Source organism: Chrysemys picta, unplaced genomic scaffold (assembly GCF_011386835.1).
Source record: "Chrysemys picta bellii isolate R12L10 unplaced genomic scaffold, ASM1138683v2 scaf1, whole genome shotgun sequence".
Classification (NCBI taxonomy): domain Eukaryota; kingdom Metazoa; phylum Chordata; order Testudines; family Emydidae; genus Chrysemys; species Chrysemys picta.
Window position 1 is genome coordinate 3,873,225 of NW_027052708.1, and position 22,953 is coordinate 3,896,177.

At 45.1% G+C, this 22,953-nt stretch overlaps 1 protein-coding gene across 1 annotated transcript in view; it reads left to right on the top strand.

Moving 5' to 3' along the window:
- LOC122173448 (deleted in malignant brain tumors 1 protein-like) overlaps positions 1–22,953 on the top strand; it is a 492,944-nt gene that overhangs the window by 117,713 nt on the left and 352,278 nt on the right. The window contains exons 3-6 of the mRNA XM_065578734.1: positions 10,072–10,377; positions 13,595–13,684; positions 18,068–18,382; positions 18,822–19,133. Coding sequence (XP_065434806.1) covers positions 10,072–10,377; positions 13,595–13,684; positions 18,068–18,382; positions 18,822–19,133 — 1,023 coding nt within the window. The remainder of the gene's footprint in view (positions 1–10,071; positions 10,378–13,594; positions 13,685–18,067; positions 18,383–18,821; positions 19,134–22,953) is intronic.

Sequence of the window (22,953 nt, forward strand, 5' to 3'; positions counted from 1 at the left end):
TGCTAAATACATGGAGAACAGGGTTGTGGCAATAACACATCCTTGCTTAACCCCAGTTTTGATGACGAAAGGATCCATCTCCAGGCCATTACAGAGAACGGTGGCAGTCATCTCATCATGAAGAAGCTTTAGGCCCTTAATAAATTTGGAGGGCAGCCAAATCTGGCCAGCACTTTCCACGGTGCTTCATGATTGACAGAGTCGAAGGCCTTTGTCAAATCGATGAAGGCCATGTACAGGTCCTGATTTTGCTCCTGAGACTTTTCCTGGACTTGGTGGGCAACAAAGATCATGTCATTTGTCCTGCTGGATGGTCTGAAAATGCATTAAGATTCCGGCAATATTTCCTCAGCAGGGGGAAGTAATCAGTTTAAGAGGATATTGGTGAGAATTTTCCCTGCTGTAGATAGCAAGGCAATGCCACAATAATTTCCACACTCCAACTTATCTCCTTTCTTAAAGATTGTAACAATGTTGGCATTTCTCAGATCTTCTGGAATCTTCTCATTATACTAAATTTGAAGAAAAATGAAGCTCCCAACAACATAGCTCCGAGGGTCATTGAAACCCCTTCACCACAACCAGGTGATGGTCCCCGAAGAGAGGTTGCAGCAGTGGCAAGATGTATAACCAGTAAAATTATGCTGAAATTATGCTCCTGGCTGCTATGGGCCAGAGTGGCATCAAGGACTAGAACTGAGTTGCGGGAGACTGTTTCCACCTATTGAGCCCAGTGAGTGTGGGGAGGAAGCTACCTGAATTGAATATAGACCAGGATGAGAGGGGAAAGTAGATGACGAGAAGGATGCAGGGGGGATATTCTAAGCCTGGAGACTGGTGGATGGGAGAAACTGGGGCTAGAGGGAAAGTGGGAGATGGGGACTGGCTGGGCAAGGAGTCTGGGACTGGGAGTGGATGGGGAGAGACTGTGACTTGCTGAGCAAGGAGATTGGGAGCTGTGGGAGACTGGAACTGACTGGGGACAAGTCTGGGACTGGGAATCAGTGGGGGGAAACTGGACGTGGGTGAGGAAAAAGATCAGATCAGGAGCCAGAGTGTGGAGAGAGTCTAAGACTAACTGGGTAATGAGATTGGAATAAGTAGCCAGGGTGGGGTGGGGGAGACTGAGAGCAGATCTACATGAACATTTAGTTTGTGGCAAGCTGGGGTGTAAATCTACCCTGCACTAGCCTGCCATGCACTAAGTGTTCCTGTGGACTGTCCTTAAACCGATGTAAGTTACATCGCTCAGGGCATAGGCACAGACTCTGTGGGTGCTCCGCGGCTGGCGCACCGATGGGGAAAAATTAGTGGGTGCTCTGCACCCACTGGTAGCCAAGCTCCCCTCATCCCCTATCCCACCTCCTCAACACACACACCCTGAGCGTGCCGCATCCCTGCTCCTCTGCCTACCTCCCAGTGCTTCCCCCCGGCTGCTGCCAAACAGCTGTTTGGTGGCATGCTGGGAGGGAGAGGGAGGAGCAAGAACATGGTGCACTCAGGGGAGGAGGTGGGGCTCAGGGGATTTGGGCAAGGGGTTGGAATTGGGGCAGAGAAGGGGAGGAGTTGGAGCAGGGACTTTGGGGAAGGGGTTGGAATGGGGGCGGGGGCAGAGAGGGGGTGTCGAGCACCCAGGGGAAAGCAGGGAAATTGGCACCTATGGCTCAGGAATGTGAAAACACCCCCCGTCCTGAGCAACGTAAGTTACATCGACTTAAAGCAGTGTCTATATCGCACGATATCAGCGGGAGACGTTCTCCCGCCAGCATAGCTTCCGCCTCTCTTTGAGGTGGACTAATTATGTCGAGAGGAAAGTGCTCTCCCATTGACGTAATGTGTCTTCACCAGACACACTAAATCAACACCACTGCATCAATGCAGTGGCACTGATACAGCGTGGCACTGAACACAAGCCCTAGCAGTTCCCTTGTGTGCTTTGCTCTACTCCTGTTTCACAGGACTAGGGAAAAGTTAGTGTGCAGTAGCAGGGCCCACCCGGACACTCAGTGTGCAGCAGGCTAGTGTGGGGTAAATTTACACCCCAGCATTTGCCACAAACTAAATGTTCATGTCTTGAGATTGGATGATGCATCCAGGGACAGAAACTGGGACTGGGGGCAGACGGGACAACCCAAGGCAAGGGTGGGGGTGAGAAACAGATCAGATGAGGATCCCGGAGGGGAGGGGCAGCATCGAGAACAGGTGGGGAAAATGGGTCTTGGCTGGGGAAGCCAGAGGTGAAGTCTAGGACTGGCTGGGCAAGGAGATTGGAACTGGGGAAGAGAAGCTTGAGGAGTGGATACTGGAACTGGGTAGACAAGGAGAATGGGACTGGGACACAGAGTAAGGCATGGGGAAGAGACAGGATTGGGACAGGTTGGAGGGGATGTGGCAGAAGGGGTTAGGCTTGGGGGGAAAAGGGAGGAAGGGTCTGACCATTAGAGCACACACCTCTCCAGAGCTTGGAATGGAACCCAGTATCCCTGAGTTTTTCCATTCCCCTGCTGTCAGCAAATATTTGTCAAACCCTCCAACGAAAGCTTCTGATTCCCCCTCTGGTCCTGGGCCTGGGTTGTCTGTATTGGGCTGTTCTGGTATTACCCTTCTGGAATGTTTTTATGTAAGTGCCAGTGCCAAGCACTTATGAGTGTTTTTGTTTCTGCAACACTAACCATGTTTTTGCCAGGTTCATGTTCTGTACAATGAACCTGCAAGCACAGTCACAAAAGGGACTAATTCAGATTTCACAGGCAAGTACAAGTCTGGCATTCTGAATGTTTGAGTGCTTCACTTTGCAAACTTTAACTTTCTTTTTGATTCATAGCTGTATAGATTTTAGGACCAGAAGGGAACTTTAGTGTAATCTCCTGGGTAACAAAGGCTATGGAATTTAATCTAGTTACTCCTGTACTTAATCTAATAACACTGGTCTACAATTTTTGAGAAGTTGTCTGCTTCAGAGATAAAATGTGCTATTTATTATGTATTTTGATGTGCTGAATTCAAATATGACAATTAAAACAACTGATTGGCTACTGTTTCTAAGATATAAGATTACATTTTATGTCTATTGTGTAGATAGTAGAGTTTTAATCATAAATTGTAAACCTAGGTCTTTTCATGTGTTTATGGTTGCTTTACATGATAATATTTCACCTGTCCTGTTTATGTAACACTTTAAAAATCCGCAAAAGGGTTATTTAAATAAAATTTATTATGAAACAAAAGGCAAAAAACTATTCTGTACATAGTTTAGTCCTATTCAGTGTCTACTCGGCGCTTCTTGGCTTGTCTCTTGTATTCATTAAATGGAGCATCTCTTGTCATTGTCCAGCAATAGTCTGCAAGCATCGATGGGCTCCATTTGCCCTGATAGCGTTTCTCCATTGTTGCAATGTCCTGGTGAAATCGCTCGCCGTGCTCGTCGCTCACTGGTCCGCAGTTCGGTGGAAAAAAATCTAGATGAGAGTGCAAAAAATGTATCTTTAGTGACATGTTGCAACCGAGGCTTTTGTATGCCTTGAGGAGGTTTTCCACCAACAACCTGTAGTTGTCTGCCTTGTTGTTTCCGAGAAAATTTATTGCCACTAACTGGAAGGCTTTCCAGGCCATCTTTTCCTTGCCACGCAGTGCATGGTCAAATGCATCATCTCGAAGAAGTTCACGAATCTGAGGACCAACAAAGACACCTTCCTTTATCTTAGCTTCACTTAACCTTGGAAATTTTCCACGGAGGTACTTGAAAGCTGCTTGTGTTTTTTCAATGGCCTTGACAAAGTTCTTCATCAGACCCAGCTTGATGTGTAAGGGTGGTAACAAAATCTTCCTTGATTCAACAAGTGGTGGATGCTGAACACTTTTCCTCCCAGGCTCCAATGACTGTCGGAGTGGCCAATCTTTCTTGATGTAGTGGGAATCTCTTGCACGACTATCCCATTCGCAGAGAAAACAGCAGTACTTTGTGTATCCAGTCTGCAGACCAAGCAAGAGAACAACAACCTTCAAATCGCCACAAAGCTGCCACTGATGTTGGTCATAGTTTATGCACCTCAAAAGTTGTTTCATGTTGTCATAGGTTTCCTTCATATGGCTGTATGACCAACTGGAATTGATGGCAAAACATTGCCATTATGCAGTAAAACAGCTTTAAGACTCATCTTCGATGAATCAATGAACAGTCTCCACTCATCTGGATCGCAAACGATGTTGAGGGCTGCCATCACACCATCGATGTTGTTGCAGGCTACAATGAAGCCTGCAGGCTTCACCTTCCATGAAGAAGAATGGGACAAGATCCTTTTGACGGTCACGGACCATGGAAACCCTAACATCACCTGCCAGGAGATTCCACTGCTGTAGTCTGGAGCCCAATCGCTCTGCCTTACTCTTGGGTAGTTCCAAATCCCTGACAAGGTCATTCAGTTCACCTTGTGTTATGAGGTGTGGTTCAGAGGAGGAGGATGGGAGAAAATGTGGGTCCTGTGACATTGATGGTTCAGGACTAGAAGTTTCATCCTCTTCCTCATCTGACTCAAGTGAGAATGATTCTGGTGCATCAGGAACCGGCAGTCCTTCTCCGTGGGGTACTGGGTGTATAGCTGATGGAATGTTTGAATAATGCACAGTCCACTTTTTCTTCTTTGACACACCTTTCCCAACTGGAGGCACTATGCAGAAGTAACAATTGCTGGTATGATCTGTTGTCTCTCTCCAAATCATTGGCACTGCAAAAGGCATAGATTTCCTTTTCCTGTTCAACCACTGGTGAAGATTTGTCGCACAAGTGTTGCAGCATATGTGTGGGGCCCACCTCTTGTCCTGATCTCCAATTTTGCAGCCAAAATAAAGGTGATAGGCTTTCTTAACCATAGTGGTTATACTGCGCTTTTGTGATGCAAAAGTCACTTCACCACAAACATAGCAGAAGTTATCTGCACTGTTCACACAAGTACGAGGCATCTCTGCTCACTTTGGCTAAACAGAAATGTGTCCCTTTGCAAAATCAAACACTGACAAATAAGAGAGCACGACACTGTATGATTTCTAGAGCTGATATAGGGCAATTTGTTCAGCAGAGTGATGTAAGCTTCGTTACGATTGCATCATCCACGACTTCTAGGAATAACATGATGCAATTCATATCATGTATGACGCAATACCAGCTTCAGAGTGCATCATTCATTGTTTTGCCTAAAAAGCAAGTACTGTCCAAACCCAGTCATAGATTTATTCATAGATCCAGTCAAAGATGTATTTTAGTCATTTCTGGTTTAAATTGAGATCCCTTCCCTTTGTAACTCACTTATCCTCCACCATTCCCAAGTCAAGGGTCGTATATACTGACCCAATAGCTTATCTTGAAAACTAGAGCCAATCAACAATTTTAAGCATCATTTTTGTTCCCAGTGACCCAGAATTAGTAAAGTTTGACTACATTTGTTTCAGAAGCATTTTGGCTGTAGAGCAGTGTAATTTGTGTTTGGGTAAAGCATATCTTTCAGAAAGGCATCCGGTTTTCTTCTGACTACTTCAGGAGGTTGGGAATCTTCTGCTTCCCTTGGTAGTTTGTTTCAATGTTTCATGTGCTTAAATTGATGTAAGTTACGTCGCTCAGGGGTGTGAAAAATGTATGCCTTACCTCTAATAGAAATTTATCTGACTTTAACTTCCATCCATTGGTTCTTCTTATGCCTTTCTCCACTAGATTGAAAAGGCCTTTAGTATGCAGGGTTTTGTCCCTGTGAAGGTACTTATACACTGCAATCAAGTCACTTCTAGGTCATCTTTTTGATAAACTAAACAGATTGACCTGCTTAAAACTCTCACTGCAAAGCTCATTTTCAAGCCCTGGAATTATTATTGTGGCTCTTCTCTGCACCCTTTCCAATATTTTAACATCTTTCTTACAATGTGGACACTAAAACTGGATGCATTATCGGGCTCCCCAATGCTGTATACAGAGGTAAAATCACCTCCCTACTAGAACTAGTCAGAACTTATCTGATAAACCAGAATTTCATTGGAAAATGCCAGTTTGTTGAACTCAACATTTCTCATGAAAGTGAGTTGGGTTCAGTGTGGGGCTGTCAATTAATTGCGATTAACTCAAAAAAATTATTCGGGATTAAAAAAATTAATCATGATTAATCACAGTTTTAATCGCACTGTTAAACAATAATAGAATACCAAGTAGGCTGGCAGGGCTGTCCTTCCCCGTTCGCGTCTGAGGGAGGCCATGCCTCCTCATATTTTGGGGGAAGCCAAGCAGGAAAAAAGGGGGGAATTAGCAGTTCTCAAGGGGCCCGTCCTTCAAGCAGGGCAGGCTGCACACAGTCTGGGCTCTGGCCTGTAACCAGGGACAGCGGTAGCACTCTGTCCGCCTAAGTGTGAAGCAGGGTGGGGTAGCCAACAGTCAGGAGTCTGGTCTGCAACCAGGCAGAGTTGTCACAGCTCACTCACTCAGCCTGTAAGCAGGGTGGGGCAACAACCAGTCAGAGCTCTGGCCTGCAATCAGACAGAGCTCCAGCCCCAGTCCAGTCTATGGGGTTCAGGTTTGGGATGAGCTGAGGAGCACAGGCCTCCTGGCCTATGGAGGGGGGAGTACTGCCACCCCAGGGGTAGGGTGGCAGGGGGGACACAGGCCTGCCCAACTCCACCACGTCCAAACCCAAGGCCCTATCGGTGGCAGAGCAGTTTGCCACTGGATCAGCAGGGATCCACCCACAACATGCTGACCTGGTTTCAGGCTCACTCTCCACTAGACTACTGCCTGGTTCCCCTGGGTTGCTTCCTTCTCGTCCCCTCAGGCACACCTGTGTCCAGGGGTCATCCTCAGTGTCCCTGGAGTACACTGCCAGGGGCAGTGGTAACAGTTCCTCCACATCAATAACATCAGGGCCCACTGAAAGCTCAATACGGCCACTGGGTCAGCAGCCGTTTTCCTTGGTACTCCACTCCAGCAGCAGGGAAGAAGCGTGTGTCTCCTCCAGCAGCTCCCTCCTAACTGAGCTGCTGGGCTGGCCTTTTATGCTTCTCCTTCCTGTCCCACCCCTCTGCTTCCAGCATGTGGGGCATGGCCCTGCTGGCTCTGCCCACCGGGCGGCTTGCGGTGCTCTTTCCACATCTATGTCTGAGGGAGGCCATGCCTTCTCACTACTTACCAATAGAAATTTATGAAATAGTTTTTGATGTTTGTGATGTTCCCCTCTGGTGTTATCTGGATTATTTGGTGATCCGCTAGGTCACTCCAATCCTTGATTCTGGGAGCCAGCCTTACCCTGCTCTGGTGTGAGAACCCCCACTCCTGGGCTGTTCACACACAGCCTCTAGCATGTAAGCTGCCCCTTGGATTGTACAACCGAATGACACTAGCCAATATCTCCAGTCCCAGACACAACCCTAGGAACCTCTGTCTTGCAGTGTCTAGTTATGCCCTCTGGATGCCTCAAGCTTACATGCGTTCATCAATTTAACAAAGAAATTGATATGTATCAGCCTTGTTATCCCAAGGGGAGTCTCTGACATGCTTCAAACCAAACACACTGTTTCAGGTAGAATAAACAAACAGATTTATTAACTACAAAGATAAATTTTAAGTGATTATAAGTCAAAGCACAAGTCAGATTTGGTCAAATGATATAAAAAATGCATTCTAAGCTGATCTTAACACTTTCAATGCCTTTAAAAACTCAGATGCTTCTCACCACAGGCTGGCTGGTTGCCCTTCAGCCAGGCTCCCCTCTTTGATCAGTGCTTCAGTCGCTTAGTGGTGGTGTCTGTAGATGGAGGTGGAAGAGAGAGGAAGAGCATGGCAAAGGTCTCTCCCTTTTATCATGTTCTCTCTTCCCTCTTTTATTTGCCCCTCCCCCTTCAGAGTCAGGTGGCATTACCTCATCGCAGTCCCAAACTGACCAAAGGAAGGGGGATGACTCACTCGAGAGTCCAACAGATCCTTTGTTGTTGCCCAGGGCAGAGTCCTTTGTTCCTCTGAGGCTGGGCTGAGTTTGTCCCATACATGCCCTGATGAGGTGTGAACTGCACCTCTGGTCCTGGAGAGTTTTTTCCTGGGCTTATTTTAAGCCACGAAGACACATTTTCAGCCTCATAACTTTATACATAAAATTATAACCTATAACATTTCTATAGTATTACTGTAACAACAATTACTATAACATCACTATAACAACAATGCTCAGTGCATCAAGAACCTTCCGAAGACAACCAACATGACAAACTTTGCATTGGATACGGCACAATCATTTTACAAGGATGAATATGGGGGTGCTGGATGTTCCCCCAAAGTACAGAGTGTCACAATGTTTTTCTACATTTTGAAATCTATTGATCTGAATTACAACACAGAATACAAAGTGGCTTATATTAAAAGTACATCCTATATAAGACACAGGAGGTAATTGTCCCACTCTACTTAGCACTGGTGATGCCTCAGCTGGAGTACTGTGTCCAGTTTTGACATTTAAGAAAGTTTAAGAAAGATGTGGAGAAGTTGGAGAGTATCCAGAGGAGAGGAACAAACATAATAATAGGTTTAGAGAACATGATCAATGAGGAAATGTTGAAAGAATTGGATGGTTTTAGTCTAGAGAAGAGAAGACTGAGGGCGGACCTGATAACAGTCTTCAAATAAGTAAAAGACTGTTTGTCAATTGTTGTCCATGTCCACTAAGGGTGGGGTTAGAAATAATCATTTTAGATTGCAGTGAGGGAGATTCAGATTAGATATTAGGAAAAACTTTCTAACTATAGGGATAATTAAGTACTGCAACACAGTATCAAGGGAGGTTGTGGCATTGGTGGCTTTTCACAACAAAATAGACATCTGTCAGGGATGGCCTAGGTATACTTAAACCTTCCTTATTATGAGGAGATAGAATAGATGACTTCTTGAGGTTCATTACATCTCTACATTTCTATTATTCTGTGGTTTTATCAGCTATTGAGGCCTGTTGATATAAAAAATGTTGATCCCTGTTAAATGTCATTTAACATCCTCCTTAGGTACCAATGGACTGGAGAGAGGTTCATCTTCTTCACATGATATGAATACACATCCTGCTTCTATCAAAAAACAGATATGTTTACTGAACATATCTGCCTTTTCTGCATCATTATTAACAATTTTACAACCTCCATTTCTAATAGGCCTACACCATTGTTAGGATTTGTTTGTTTGGTTGGTTGTTACTCATATACTGAAAAAATACCTTATTGTTCATAGCCCTGCCAGTCATGGAGTTTATCCTGATGTCTTTAGCTTCCCATATAAGTTTTCTACATATCATAACTTCTCATGTATATTGATTTATTCTCATTCCAACATGTTTTCCATTTATATATATATATATATATATATATATATATAGCCTTTTTATTTCTATTGCCACCTTCACTTTGCCACTGAAGCAGAATGAGTTTTTAGGCAGAGTTCAACCAGTGGATCAACTTAACTCTTTTATAATTTTCAGCATTCATTGACTTTCTAGGACACATTAAGCCCCAGCTGGTTGGAGGGGACAATGCCTGCTCAGGACGCATAGAGATAACACATGGAAACACGATGACCACAGTCTGTGATGCACACTTTGATCTCAATGTCGCCAACATTATCTGTAATGAACTTGAGTGTGGAATAGCTGCATCTATCCCTGGAGGAGGTCACTTTGGACAAGGACAAGGGCTGATCTTGACTGAAGAATTCCAGTGTGTGGGGAATGAGTCTCTCCTGTTTTCATGTACCAGGATACCACAAGTGTATCAGACGTGCTCACACACCAATGATGCTAGTGCCATATGCTCACGTAAGAATTCCTCACAATGTCTTTAAAATCCCAATGTTATGTATTTTAGATTACAGTGCAGCAATAAAATGATCTCACTCTGTAGGGAGCTGGGATAATAGGGCTGCTATCAGTGTCTGGTAAAACCCAAACTATCTAGTATAATGAGAATGGATTCAATTGCCCCAGATTTTCCTTTTGTTAATTATGTGGCATCAAATAGCTACAAGGCTCCATCTATAAACCCCTACTCCTTTCTCCCCAGGGCACACAGGGTTCCGGCTGGTGAACGGCAGCACAGAGTGCTCAGGGAGGGTGGAGATCCAGGTTCTTGGTGCCTGGGGAACCCTCTGTGACTCACGCTGGGATTTACCAGATGCCAACGTTCTCTGTCATCAGCTCGATTGCGGATTTGCTGAATCAGTCCCAGGAGGAGGGTATTTTGGGAAGGGAAATGGCTCTGTCTGGACAGACACATTTCACTGTAATGGGACTGAACCTCATTTATGGCATTGCCCTGTTACTGCCCTGGGGGCCTCTCAGTGCTCTCACAACAATGATGCCAGTGTGGTTTGTTCAGGTAAGTGTAATACTGGATTAATGACACCTGCCCCTCAGTGTGTGACACTGGCTCCCAGAGCAGGGGAACCTCAGGGCACAGCAAGGGTAGGGGGAGCTAGATTCTAAACCACGTATAATAATAATTAATATATTACAAATAAAAGTAAAATAAATATTATCAGCAAAGAATAATTATGATCAGGGAAAGCCCTGGATTCTCCAGGAAGAGCTTCAGCAAAGGTGTGCTCATGCAGGACATTAAAGCAGGGACAGAATTTGTCCTTAGAGTTTCATAAATGTCACCAACCCACTGTCCCCATCCTTCTTCAAATCATTACTCTGGTAGTTAAAGGGGAGCGGCCCCCTCTGTGGAGGTTGCTTCACACTTTCTATTATAAAATATTCTCGTCACCTTCTGGAGAACCCCTCATGCCTTCATTACTGGCTGCAGGTCTTTGCAATTCGGCAAGGGGTCAGTGCTGGGGCCAGGAAAGTGCCTCCCCTTACTTCAGTGAAATTCTTTCCATTTTGGCTGAATTATAAACTGCTGATAATAACCATTTCCCTTCTCTCTCCTGAGGATATTTAAAACAGCACTTTTCCCCCCACCCCCTTAAAAAAAAATTCATACCTTTGCAGGTGAAAAAGTTCACAAGTGTTTTTCCTGCTTCCTGATACGTTTTTTATCCCAATTTTTTTACAGTAGGAAAAACAGAGGAAAAAATAGAACAGGAGGGAAGGCAGGAGAATCTGTAAACTGTAAAACTGAAATGGAAAACTGAATTTTTGTTTCCAGAAGTTGAAATGAAACAACATTTTAGTTCGAATCTAAACAATTATTCTCATTCCATTTTCAAAGGTCAAAATCTTGGTTCTGTTTCAAAAAATCCAGAGAAAAACTGAAATATTGCATTTGAAATATTTCACAGGAAAAAATTTGGGAGATTCAACCAGCTCTAATATTTATGTCACATTCAAAAAAAAAAAAAGTATAATGTTATTTAGTCAAAGTCAAATACTTCAAATTTAGGAAATATCATCGGTAAAGTTGTTTGTGCCGTTCTAATTCTCCCTGTCCCCTTTTGCATATACATTATGATACAGTCTAATGACATGCTCTCAAACTATTTGTTCCACTCAGCTCCTGCATCATTCACTGCACTGGGTGGATGTTGCCCATGGTAACATTTTCATAAGTGACAAGTGATTTAGGGACTTAACTTCCATTTTCAAAAGTAACTTAGGAGCCCCAGTACCACGGAGACTTCAGTATCTCTTTGCCTAAGTCCCATTTTGAAAAGGGACTTAGGCTCCTGGTCATTTAGGCGCTTTTGAAAGTTTTACCTCTGGTGATTAAAGCCAAAGTTTCCAAAGTCTCCACTAAGTTGGGGTGGTGGGGCACTAACGTGAGACCCCCCTAGGACCTGATTCTTCAGAGCACTCACCTTTTCTGTAGCACTTGATGTGTTCAAAGTACTGTCCAGCCATTGATCCTCACAAAGCTCCTGGGCAGTAGGTGGGTATTATTATCCCCTCCATTTTACGGATGGTGAAAGTGAGGGTATGTGAGGCCTTGCTCAGGTCACTCAGAACTGTCAGACACGGTTACTGCTCTGCCTCAGCAAGTGAGAGCTTTGTGCTGCTCAGCTATTGTCAGCTCCCTGCCACACCAGCTCGCCTGCCCGGCTAGCAACGCCTCAGGATTCTGCCAGTCCAAACCTCCCCTTACCGGGAGCCATCAGTGAACCCCAGTGCCCGAGTTCCCCAGAGCCGTCATTCGGCCGCGGTCAGTCCCTCTCACTGGGTACTCACAGAAGTTATCAAGTGCGCTGCCTCCAAAGAGACACCAGCCTGCTAGTTTGGCTCAGGATTTTGCTCTGTAGTTTTATACAGAGCACTGGGATGGTTTTTTAATAAAACTAGAGTGAGTCTATCAACAAAGAACAGATATTTAAGGGATAATCATTAGGAATGGAAGACACAGGTATAGTAACAAGTAAAACAAAACAAAACACGCTTTCTAGTGACTAAAATATAACTCCAGCAAGTTACAGTCTCTGTCTAAGCAGATTTCTCCCCTAGAGTCAGTTCCAGCTACTCTTGGTTTCCAGGCCAAGAGGATCCACTTTCCATGACCTCAAAGGGCGCTGCTCCTCCTTTGACCCTGAGGTGATGGATAACAAAATGGCTTTTTGCCTCTGCTCAAATCTTCCCAAAGTTCATTCACCCTGTTTGAAGAGGCAGGAAGGCTTCCTAGAGGTGCAGCCTCCACCCCCCATCAAGATTGTTAAGGGCTTATCCTCCTGCACTTGTTTGCCCGATGGCTTTGTTTACTTTACATGTACATGGGGGTTTCTTTGCTTTGCTTTCAACTTAATTAATTTACAATGGAGACACAGTCAAGCCCGTGAAACAACAGCCCTTTGTTTAGGACAGCTGGGCTTAGGCACACATCTATCGTTCTTTAAACCTCACCTGTTCATGCACCACACAACAATATTAATGACCAGCATGATAGCAGTTTGCATGACACCTTACACAACACCTTTTAGATGTAGATTTCAACACCAGTGAGTTGGGGTAATGAGTGTGTCAGGCCAGAAGAGAGTTGTGGTATGGAGTGCGCTCTGAGGGTTGGCACTGGGGAACTCCCTGGGCCACAGGTACGTCTACACTCCGTGCTGGGCATGTAATTCCCAGCTCAAGGGGACTGGCAGGCTAAAAATAGAGTGTAGCTGTGAGCTCAGTATCTTCCAGGATATGCTAACAAGCCCCTCTGTCCACCTCGGTGTTACAATCCCTATAGCACCCTGCACTTAGAGATTCAAAAAAACAAACAAAAATACCTTCTGCAGAGGTTACACCTTTTAACCCTGTGATACACATCAATCAATGTGTTAATACCCTCTGAGTTAGAAACCTTCCATAACTTCTTGCATAGTATGAATTATTTCTAATGTATAACAGGGAGTGTTATTCAGTGTGTTTCCCATCTCTCCTGAGCCCAGGTCGCTCTGAATCACTCAGACTGCTGAATGGAGAGAGCCGGTGTGATGGGAGAGTAGAGATTTCCCTCCGTGGTGCATGGGGCAGAGTGCTGGATGACCAGTGGGACATGGACGATGCCATCGTGGTGTGTAGGGAGCTCCAGTGCGGAGTCGCTGAGAAAGCTTATAACCCCCCTAAGTCTGAGCGAGGAACGGGCCCCGTGGGGCTGAGAAGTGTCCAGTGTGCAGGAAACGAGACTAATCTGACGCTCTGCATCACCTCCACGTCTCAGGCAGAGCAGGCAGGAATTGCTGAGGATGTTGGCGTCGTTTGCTCAGGTGACTTACTATGAAATCTTGCAAACATCCTGTCCTTGTTCAATGGGAACATGACCTGTCCTAGGGCCTGTAAACATCTCACCTTGTGCTGTGATCTCATCAGACCTTGAAAATATGTGGATCTGAGGATCAAACTCTGTTGTAAAAATATAGTATTATGTACAGAGAAAAGCAGAGCCACAGGATAGGTTAATGCACTGCAGCAACCTCGCTGTCTGTCTGTCTGTCTGTCTGTCTGTCTTGCATTTTTAATCAAAACTTTTTCAGAGGTAAAACTGTTTCCTTGTTATGGACATTTTCACAAACTTTTTTTTATTTTCATTGAACATTGTCACAGTTACAGGGTTAGCTGCACCTTTCTCCCCTTTCTGGTGTCTCTATGTGCATCTACATCAGGCCTTGGCCCACTTGCCCTGGCCTGTCTTGGGGTGGAATCTCGAGATTATTCTTCCATTAGGCCTGGCCTGGTTACACTACCCTGTGCAAACCAACTGCTTAGCACCCTGCAGGTCTGACTGGGTTTCAGGCACCAGCATTTCTTCCTCTGGGCAACTTGTGTCCCGTGATAGTGACCTACAGCGTACTCAGAACAAAGCACTTTATTCAGCAGCCGGAACAATGCATTAGAGCAAAAGGGGTTTTAAAAAAACAAACACCCCATACTTGTGTTGCAGCTCATCTAATCTCTGCTTCCCTGCAAATTAAGTGAGCTGGGCTTCCCTGGGGAGTAACAGGAAAAGAACAGAATGAGCCTGTGTTCTTGTAAGAACCAAGGTGCTCATGAGACCCAGCTGGGCTCAGTTTGTCTGCCCCACTCTGCTCCCCTTTCTCTGTGAAGTTGCTTTTTCTGGGAGTCCCCACCCGCCCTGTGTGTGTCTGGGCTCAATTAACATATTGCTCTCAGTGGTCTGGGTTACAGGCCAGGTGAAGTCTTCCTGCTGCCTCAGACTAGTTTTCCCGGTTTACCAGCCAGGCCATCTAGGAGAACATCCCCATGATGATTGCTCCATTGTCCTGCAGTCAGCCCTATCCAGCTTTAATGGCTGGTAGCCACTGGTCTTGTGACCATATCGACCTGTGGGACAGAGCTGCCTGTTCCCGCTGACACTGTGACACCATCTGAAAAGTCAAATTAATAAGTCACAGTTCAGGGTACACAGCAGTAATCTCTACCCTGCCCCCACATTCACCACAAAAACAATCAGATGAGTTTTGGAGTGGTTTTTTTTTTTTTTTGAAAGAATAATGGAAAATTCTGACAATGAAAAATATTGATATCTATCCTAACATTTGTTGGGCAGAAGAGATAATTTTCTGAGCAGGTCAGTAAATAGGTAAATACAGTGGCTTCTTATCTTAAAATCTTCAATAATGGGGCATCCAGAATCAAAAAAGAAAAGAGGGGGCGGCAATGTCGCCTATTTCACAGAGAACTGGAACAGGACTCGGGAGACTTGGGGTCTCCTCCAGCTCTGCCACTGGCCTGCTGGTGACCTCCAGCAAGTCATTCACCTTTCTGTGCCTCAATTTCCCCATCTGTAACATGGGGATAATAACACTGACCTCCTTTGTAGAGTGCTTTGAGATCTACCAATGAACTGTGCTATATCAGCATTAGATTCTATTATTATTAACAGGAAAAGGAAGTCATACATAACCCTATTTCTCTTGGTGATTAAGTAAAACTTTTTGTTATAATGTGGTATTGTTATGTCCTAATCTTAATAGTACATCCTTTTGCTTCACTGAAAAGAAAAAGGATTTGAGGATTATATGATAATATTTTTATTGCTACTGATTGTACATCACTATTGTAACAGATTGCTAAAGACACAAAAACTACCTCTAGAAATTGTTTTAAGTACATGAGAAGCAGGAAACCTGCCATACAGACCGTGGGGCCACTAAATAACAAAGGTGACAAAGGTGTTAAAGGAGCACTCAAGGAAGACAAGGCCATTGCAAGAAGCTCAATTAATTCTTTGCATCAATCTTCACTGCAGAAGATTTGGGGGAGATCCCCACATCAGAGCTATCCTTTTCGGGTGACAAATCTGATGTACAGTCCAAATTGATGTGTAATAAGATGATATTTTAGACAAATTGATAAACTAAACAGTATAAGTCACCAGGACCAGATGGTATTCACCCAAGAGTCCTGAAGGAACTCAAATATGAAATTGCAGAACTACTAACTGTTGTATGTAACCTATCACTGAAATCACCTTCTGTATCAGATGACAGGAAGGTAGCTAATGTAGGGCTGATTTTTTAAAAGGGCTCCGGAGCAGATCCTGGCAATTACAGGCCGATGACCTTACCATCAGCACCAGGCAAACTGGTAGAAACTACAGTAAAGAACCAAATTATCAGACACAGAGATAAGCATGATTTGATGGGGAAGAGTCAACAAGGCTTTTGTAAAGGGAAGTCATGCCTCTCCAGTCTCTGAGGAAGTAAACAAGCATATGGATAAGGGTGATCCAGCTGAGACAGTGTACTTGGGTTTTCAGAAAACCTTTGACTGGGTCCCTCACCGAGGCTCTTAGGGAAGTTAAGTAGTTATGGGATACAGGGAAGGCCTCTCATGGATCAGTAACTGGTTGAAATATTGGAAACAAAGGGTAGGAATAAATGGTCACTTTTCACAATGGAGAGACAAGAACAGCAGGTCCCCCCAAGGATTTGTACTGGTACCTGTGCTGTTCAACATATTAATAAATGATCTGGAGAAGGGGGTGAACAGTAAAGTGGCAAAGCTTGTAGATGATAGTTCAGTCCAAAGTAGGCTATGAGGAGTTACAAAGGGATCTCACAATACTGCGTGACTGGCCAACAAAATAGCAGGTGAAGTTCATTGTTGATAAGTGCAAACTAATGCACATTGGAAAAAAATAATCCCAACTACACATATATGATGATGGCTTCTAAATTAGCAGTTACCACCAAAGAAAGATCTTGGAGTCACTGTGGATAATTCTTTGAAAACTGCTGAAAATTGTGAAATGATCAAAAAGGCTAATGGTATATTAGGAACTATTAGGAAAGGATAGAAAACTAGACAGAAATTATCACAATGCATCTATATAAATCCATGGTCTGCCCATACCTTGAATACTATGTCCAGTTCTTGTTGCCCCATCCACAGAAATGATATAGTGGAACTGGAAAAGGTACTGAGAAGGGCAACAATGATGTTGAAGGGTACAGAATGGCTTCTGTCCAAGGAGAGACTAAAAAGATTAGGGCTGTTTAGCTTAGAAAGAGACGCATTGGGTGATATGATAGAGGTCTATAAAATAATGAATGGTGTGGAAAAAGTGAGTAGAGAAATGTTATTTATCCATTCACACAGTACAAAACCGAGCAATCGCCTGATTACATTAATAGGTAGCAGGTTTAATACAAACAAGAGGAAGAACTTTTTCACACAAAGCACAGCTAACCTGTGGAACTCATTGCCATGGGATGTTGTGATGGACAAAATATAACTAGGTTCAAAACAGAACTGGATAAGTTCCTGGAGGATAGGTCCATCAACGGCTATTAGCTAAGATGGTCAGCGTACAGCTCTGGTACAGGCCACTTTTGCGGACAGAATTCTGGTCTGACCCAGGCTGGCAGCTCTTATGTTCTTATGGTTCTTGTCTGGGGAAGGTAAATAAACAATGGCTTTCTTCAAATAACAGATTTTTTAATAAACACCTGTATCATGCACTGTACTGTTACTGCACTGAAATCATTATTCATGCCCGTTCCAGTTCCAGGGTAACTATGGCACAGTAAGGGACCATTCCTGCTCCCATTAGGGCAGGGAGAGCTTTGCTGTTGACTTCAGCAGCATTAGAATAGAGCCCTAAGTCTATTAGACTTTACCGTAGGTATGTGTATCCACCTGCCTTTCTTCCTTTATTTGGAAAATGAATGGGTCCCAAGTCTGATTTTCTCCAAGCCTCCGGAACCTCCCAAGTCTGTAAGTATTTAAAAGAAAATTGGAATTTTTGAAAAATTTGGTAGTTAATATGATATTTCTTGTGAATCCTTAGAAGAGCTGTTTGAAATGTTCAAGTTTTCCAAGTAGGAGCTGATTCTGCAAACCTTTAGCTTCACTAGTAGTTCTTACTTACAGGAGCTGTCCCATAAGGATGACTCAGATGACTAAAGGTTCAGGGTTAGGTCCTGTCCCTTTAAATGCTTTTTATCTGAAGTTTCTTCACAAAGTCTTCAGCATTTCCTGATTCTACTGACTTCTTCTCTTCATGTTTCTTGTTAAAGACACACATTTTTCAGTATCTCAGCCATTGTAGCATCGTCATTGATTTGCATGGAAGCTGTTTAGTTATCATTATATTGCACATTAACAGCTGGGATCTATCCCTGCAGGCAGCAGGCGGATCAGACTGGTGAATGGGGCAGGTCGCTGTGCCGGGAGAGTGGAGATTTATTACAATGGCAGCTGGGGGACAGTCTGTGATGATTCCTGGGATCTGTCAGACTCCAGTGTCGTTTGCAAACAACTGGGATGTGGACACGCCATCAATGCAACTGCCTCTGCTCATTATGGTCAAGGATCCGGACAGATCTGGCTGGATGATGTGAACTGCACTGGGAACGAATCCAATCTCTGGGACTGTCCTTCCGGGGGATGGGGCCAGCACAACTGCAGACACAAAGAGGATGTGGGAGTTCTCTGCTCAGGTCTGGTCTGGGAATGCTCACATGAGTCTGATAATCAGGGGACTTAATGAAGTACATGGGTGTCTGAGGAGTGAGCTGAGGATGTCAGAAAGTTTATCTCCTTTTTCCTTTCTCTCTCTCACTCTCCCCACTACCTACCCACTTGCAGTGGTCACCATTAAAAAGTCAGCATTGCCAATAGTTAATACCAAGGGGTACTACAAATATCAGATTGATTTCTGAATCTCGGGTACCACTGTTTGCAACTCTTGGTAAATGGTGTCTTTTAAATAATAATTTCATTGCTCGTGGGCCTGTCACTGGTCTCTAGAAGAATGTCTCTGATTCTTCTGGAGAAGAATGGGCAGGATTGTTAGCAATCTCTGGGATTTCAGCCTTTAACCCCCTGTGTGTTTCAGAATCAGAAACCTTCACACCCAACTTCTGCCTTTCCTCCTAGAATTCACAGATCTGAGACTGGTGAGTGGCAGTGATTGTGCTGGGCGACTGGAAGTTTTCTACAGTGGGACTTGGGGCAGTGTCTGCAACAGTCCTATGGATGCCGTCACCATGGCACTTATATGCAAACACTTGGACTGTGGAGACAGAGGGACACTTTTGAAAGAGTTTACACATGGAAGCGGCTCTGGCCCCACCTGGGTGGATGGTGTTCGGTGCGATAAGCAGCACAGCTCCCTTTGGCAATGCCCGTCAGACCCTTGGAAACAACAATCGTGTAACAGAGTAGAAGAAACCCATATTGCTTGTGAAGGTAAATAGCAAACATGAATGTGTGTGTATATATAACAGTCAGGTCTAACTCACTGAAAGATTTTGATCTAATTATTATATTTTGTTACTTTTCACTAGATCTTTTTATCAAATACATACACATTTATATACATTATACATAAATGTGTTTGATATAATTGTTTTTTTTTTACTTTTCACTTGATCTTTTTATCAAATACAATCTATATCTATAGCTATATAACATTCTTAGCAATGGTACAAACTTCTTTTCGGTATCTGAGGTTCTAGAAATAGTAATGTGGCCTGTTAATAACAAACATGGACATCGCTATTACAAAGACATACATTTCACCGCAACCACAATTAGGGCCTAATCCAATACCCAGTGAAGTCACGGAATCACAGATTTTAAAGGCTGAAGAGACTGTTACGATCTTCTAATCTGACCTCCTGCATATCACAGGCCATAAAATATCAGCCAGTAATTCCTGCATCAAGCCAGTAAATTTTAGTGGAGATAGAGCACATCTTTTGGAAATACGTCCAGTCTTGATTTAATGACTTCATATTAAGGAGAATCCCCATATCCCTTGGTAAATTGTTTCAATGGTTAAATAGCATGAACAAATTCTAAGCCCTTCACAATCCTTGTTACTGGGATCAGAATCTTGATCTCTCAAGTCTCACACACAGCAGCAGAGCCTTTCTGGAGAGCATTATTACCCTCATTTTACAGACAGGGAATGGAGACACAGAGAGATGAAGTGTCCCAAGGTCACCCATAGTGCCTTAATGAGCATTGGCTCAGGACTCTAGTAAGAGCCAGGAAGTGTTACTCATTAAAGAACATGATTAGTGTGCCTTTCTGGTTAAACATCTTCCAAGGAATAACAATCAGAGGTTTGGGCTGTGAAGTTCATCTATAGATCTGTGTCTCAAGTATTATTTATGTAACCCTTCTGCCCATCTAAGTTGGCAGCAACAAGGGCCGGGTTCTGTATCTAGGGGTTCCGTTTCAATAACGCAATGCAATACCGGCTCGAGCCCCCACCCAGTGACCTGGGACAATTACATACCACCCCCTGGGCACCTCTAAGAGGCAATACTTCCCCTCTCGCAAGCACGGAGTCTGAGTGTAACAGAAAATGTTTAATAACATGAGGTAAACAACATCAGCATTAAATGGAAAAAAACACCACAACTAGAGTTTTTAGACCAAACCATGAGCGAAGACCCACCCCAGCAAATTAGGCCGTGTCCTCTCCCGTTGGTTCTTGAAACCAGCGACCCAAGAATCACCAAAGTCCCAAAAGTCCACCAATCCCAAAGTCTCTTGGGTCCAGCAACCCAAGAATCACAAAAGTCCCAAAAGTCTGACAACCCCCCAAAGTCTCTGTCCATGATCAGTGCAGCCCCAGAGTTCAAGGGGGGGGGGGGGGTGAGCAGGGTGTTAAGGGGCACCTTACGTGATCCGAGGCCAACCGGCTGCTTCTCCGTGGGGTTCCACTGCAGCCTTCACCACGAACTGCTCCACTCCACCCGCAGTCCCACGAACTGCTCTGGCAGCTGCTCCGCTCCGCTCCGCTCACCGACCTGTGAGCCGCGCTGCTCCGCTCCGCTCCGCTCACCGACCTGTGAGCTGCTCCGCTCCGCTCGTCCCTTGGGCCGCTCCCACAAGGCTCTGCTCTGCTAGCTGCTCCTCCAGCCGCTCCGCTCACCGACCTGTGAGCCACTCCGCTCACTCCCCGCTAAGCTAAGTTAGCCTAGCTATAGCTTCAGGCTCCCCCACTAGTTAACACAGCCTCAGTGATCTCAGCTCTTAAATAGCTTTAGCTCTTTTGTGATTTCAGCTCTTAGTGATTTCAGCTAGTAGTAGGGGAGCCCCAGTGCTGGTGCACTATTGGCCCAAAGTGAACTCAGCTCAGCAGTCTGTAACTAGACTCCTAAGGGAATCAAAGTTAGCTCTGACATTCAACAGTGGAGAGAGGAGGTAGTGCAATTGGTGTTTCAACCCCCTTGGGGAGCGGGCCACACCATCAAGTACAAATACCTGTCCCCATCCTCTCTCAATTCACTGGGTTTTGTAACCCATGCCCCTTGACAAGCAAATGCTACTTAGGTAATGGTGAATGACTCACTCAGTCCTTCTGTCATACAACAGTTCCACTGGCCTTGATTCACAGAATCAGGGTAACAAAACTTTATTCTTCCTGCCCCAATAACAGAGAAACTGGGGATCCCACACCAGCCAAAGTAACCACTTTGAGTTGCTGTGGTTTCATGCCAGGCGAGTGGGTGTGCCTATGCAAACAAGATCAGCCCCTGGAGTTCTTTTCCACCCTCGCCATAATTCACCACCAGATGTCAGGGTAGAGCTCATCCTGACTCTGCTTACATCCTCCCCCCAGCCGAAAATTTGTCGTCCCGACAAATCACACTCCCTATTATAACAACTCACTGGTTCCCTCCAAAGGGCCTCAGATAGCCCACTCTAGCTTCCACAAGCCTGTGTGCTAAACATATTGGTTCCTCACTAGTTACCCCAGGTGCATCATAAGTCAACCGTTTTACTGGTCTTATTACCCTGTCTCGTCTATTGAGAATCTCTGTTGCCGTGGTGGGCGCGACAGCCTCTTGACCGATGGATGGAGAGGTTTCCTTTGAGGGTCCCTCGGCTACTGGCATAGGCCCCTGCATTTCTAGTTCTAACAGTGGAGGGTCCAAGGTGCCCAGGACATCCTCCACCTGTATGTCTCCACTGTCCAATAACCTGGGTGTGTCATCACATGGGGGTCCCACCAGTGGCTCAGGGGTGTCAGGAATGGGCCTAAATACTTCTGCCATGGGGTTTAGGGTGGAAGAAGAGGAGCTCTCTGTTGATTCAGCCGATCGAGACTGAAATCTTGTCTCCATCCCAGGGTACACCATGGTTGTGTCTTCCTCCTCAGACTCACTCTCAGATGTGCTGCATGGGGGTAGGTTAGCTGCAGGGGGCTGGCTGTCCACGTTGGAGGGCGGCTTTGGTCCAGCACCTTCGTTCTGCCCAGTTGCCCTGTTGTGGCCCATCTCATACGGGGTGCCTACCAATTCCCCCACAGGGAGCAAAAGGTTTCTATGCACTGTCTTTGTCTGCCCTGGACCCTCTTCAGGTTTGATCTTGTAGACCGGCAGGTCTCCTAGCTTTTCCATCACCAAGTAAGGTATTGCCTTCCATCTGTCGGCTATCTTGTGTTTGCCAGCAATACCCAAATTTCGCAGCAGAACTCTGTCCCCCGGCTGGAGTTCTTGCAGACGTACCCTAGCATCATATCGATGTTTGTTGCGGTCGGCGTTCTTCCGAGCCGCAGATGTAGCTAAGTGATAAGCATTCCGCAGCTTTTCTCTCAGTCGGGGTACATATTGCTGATGAGTTTCATAGCTATCTCCATCCTCTGATACACCAAAGCACAGGTCTATGGGTAATCTTGGTTCTCGTCCAAACATTAAGAGATATGGGGTGACTCCTGTAGCATCATTCTTTGTGGCATTGTAGGCGTGCACCAGATATGCAACATGTTGGCTCCAGGTTGCTTTCTGCTCTGGTCGCAAAGTCCCCAACATATCTAATAGGGTTCGGTTGAACCTCTCTGGCTGAGGATCACCTTGCGGGTGATAAGGCGTTGTTCTAGACTTCTTAATTCCCGCTATCCTCAGCACCTCCTTCAGAAGATGACTCTCAAAGTCCCGCCCCTGATCCGAGTGTATCCGGGCTGGAAATCCATAAACTGAGAAATATTTCTCCCACAGTACTCGAGCAACCGTGGTGGCCCTCTGATCACGCGTGGGATATGCCTGCGCAT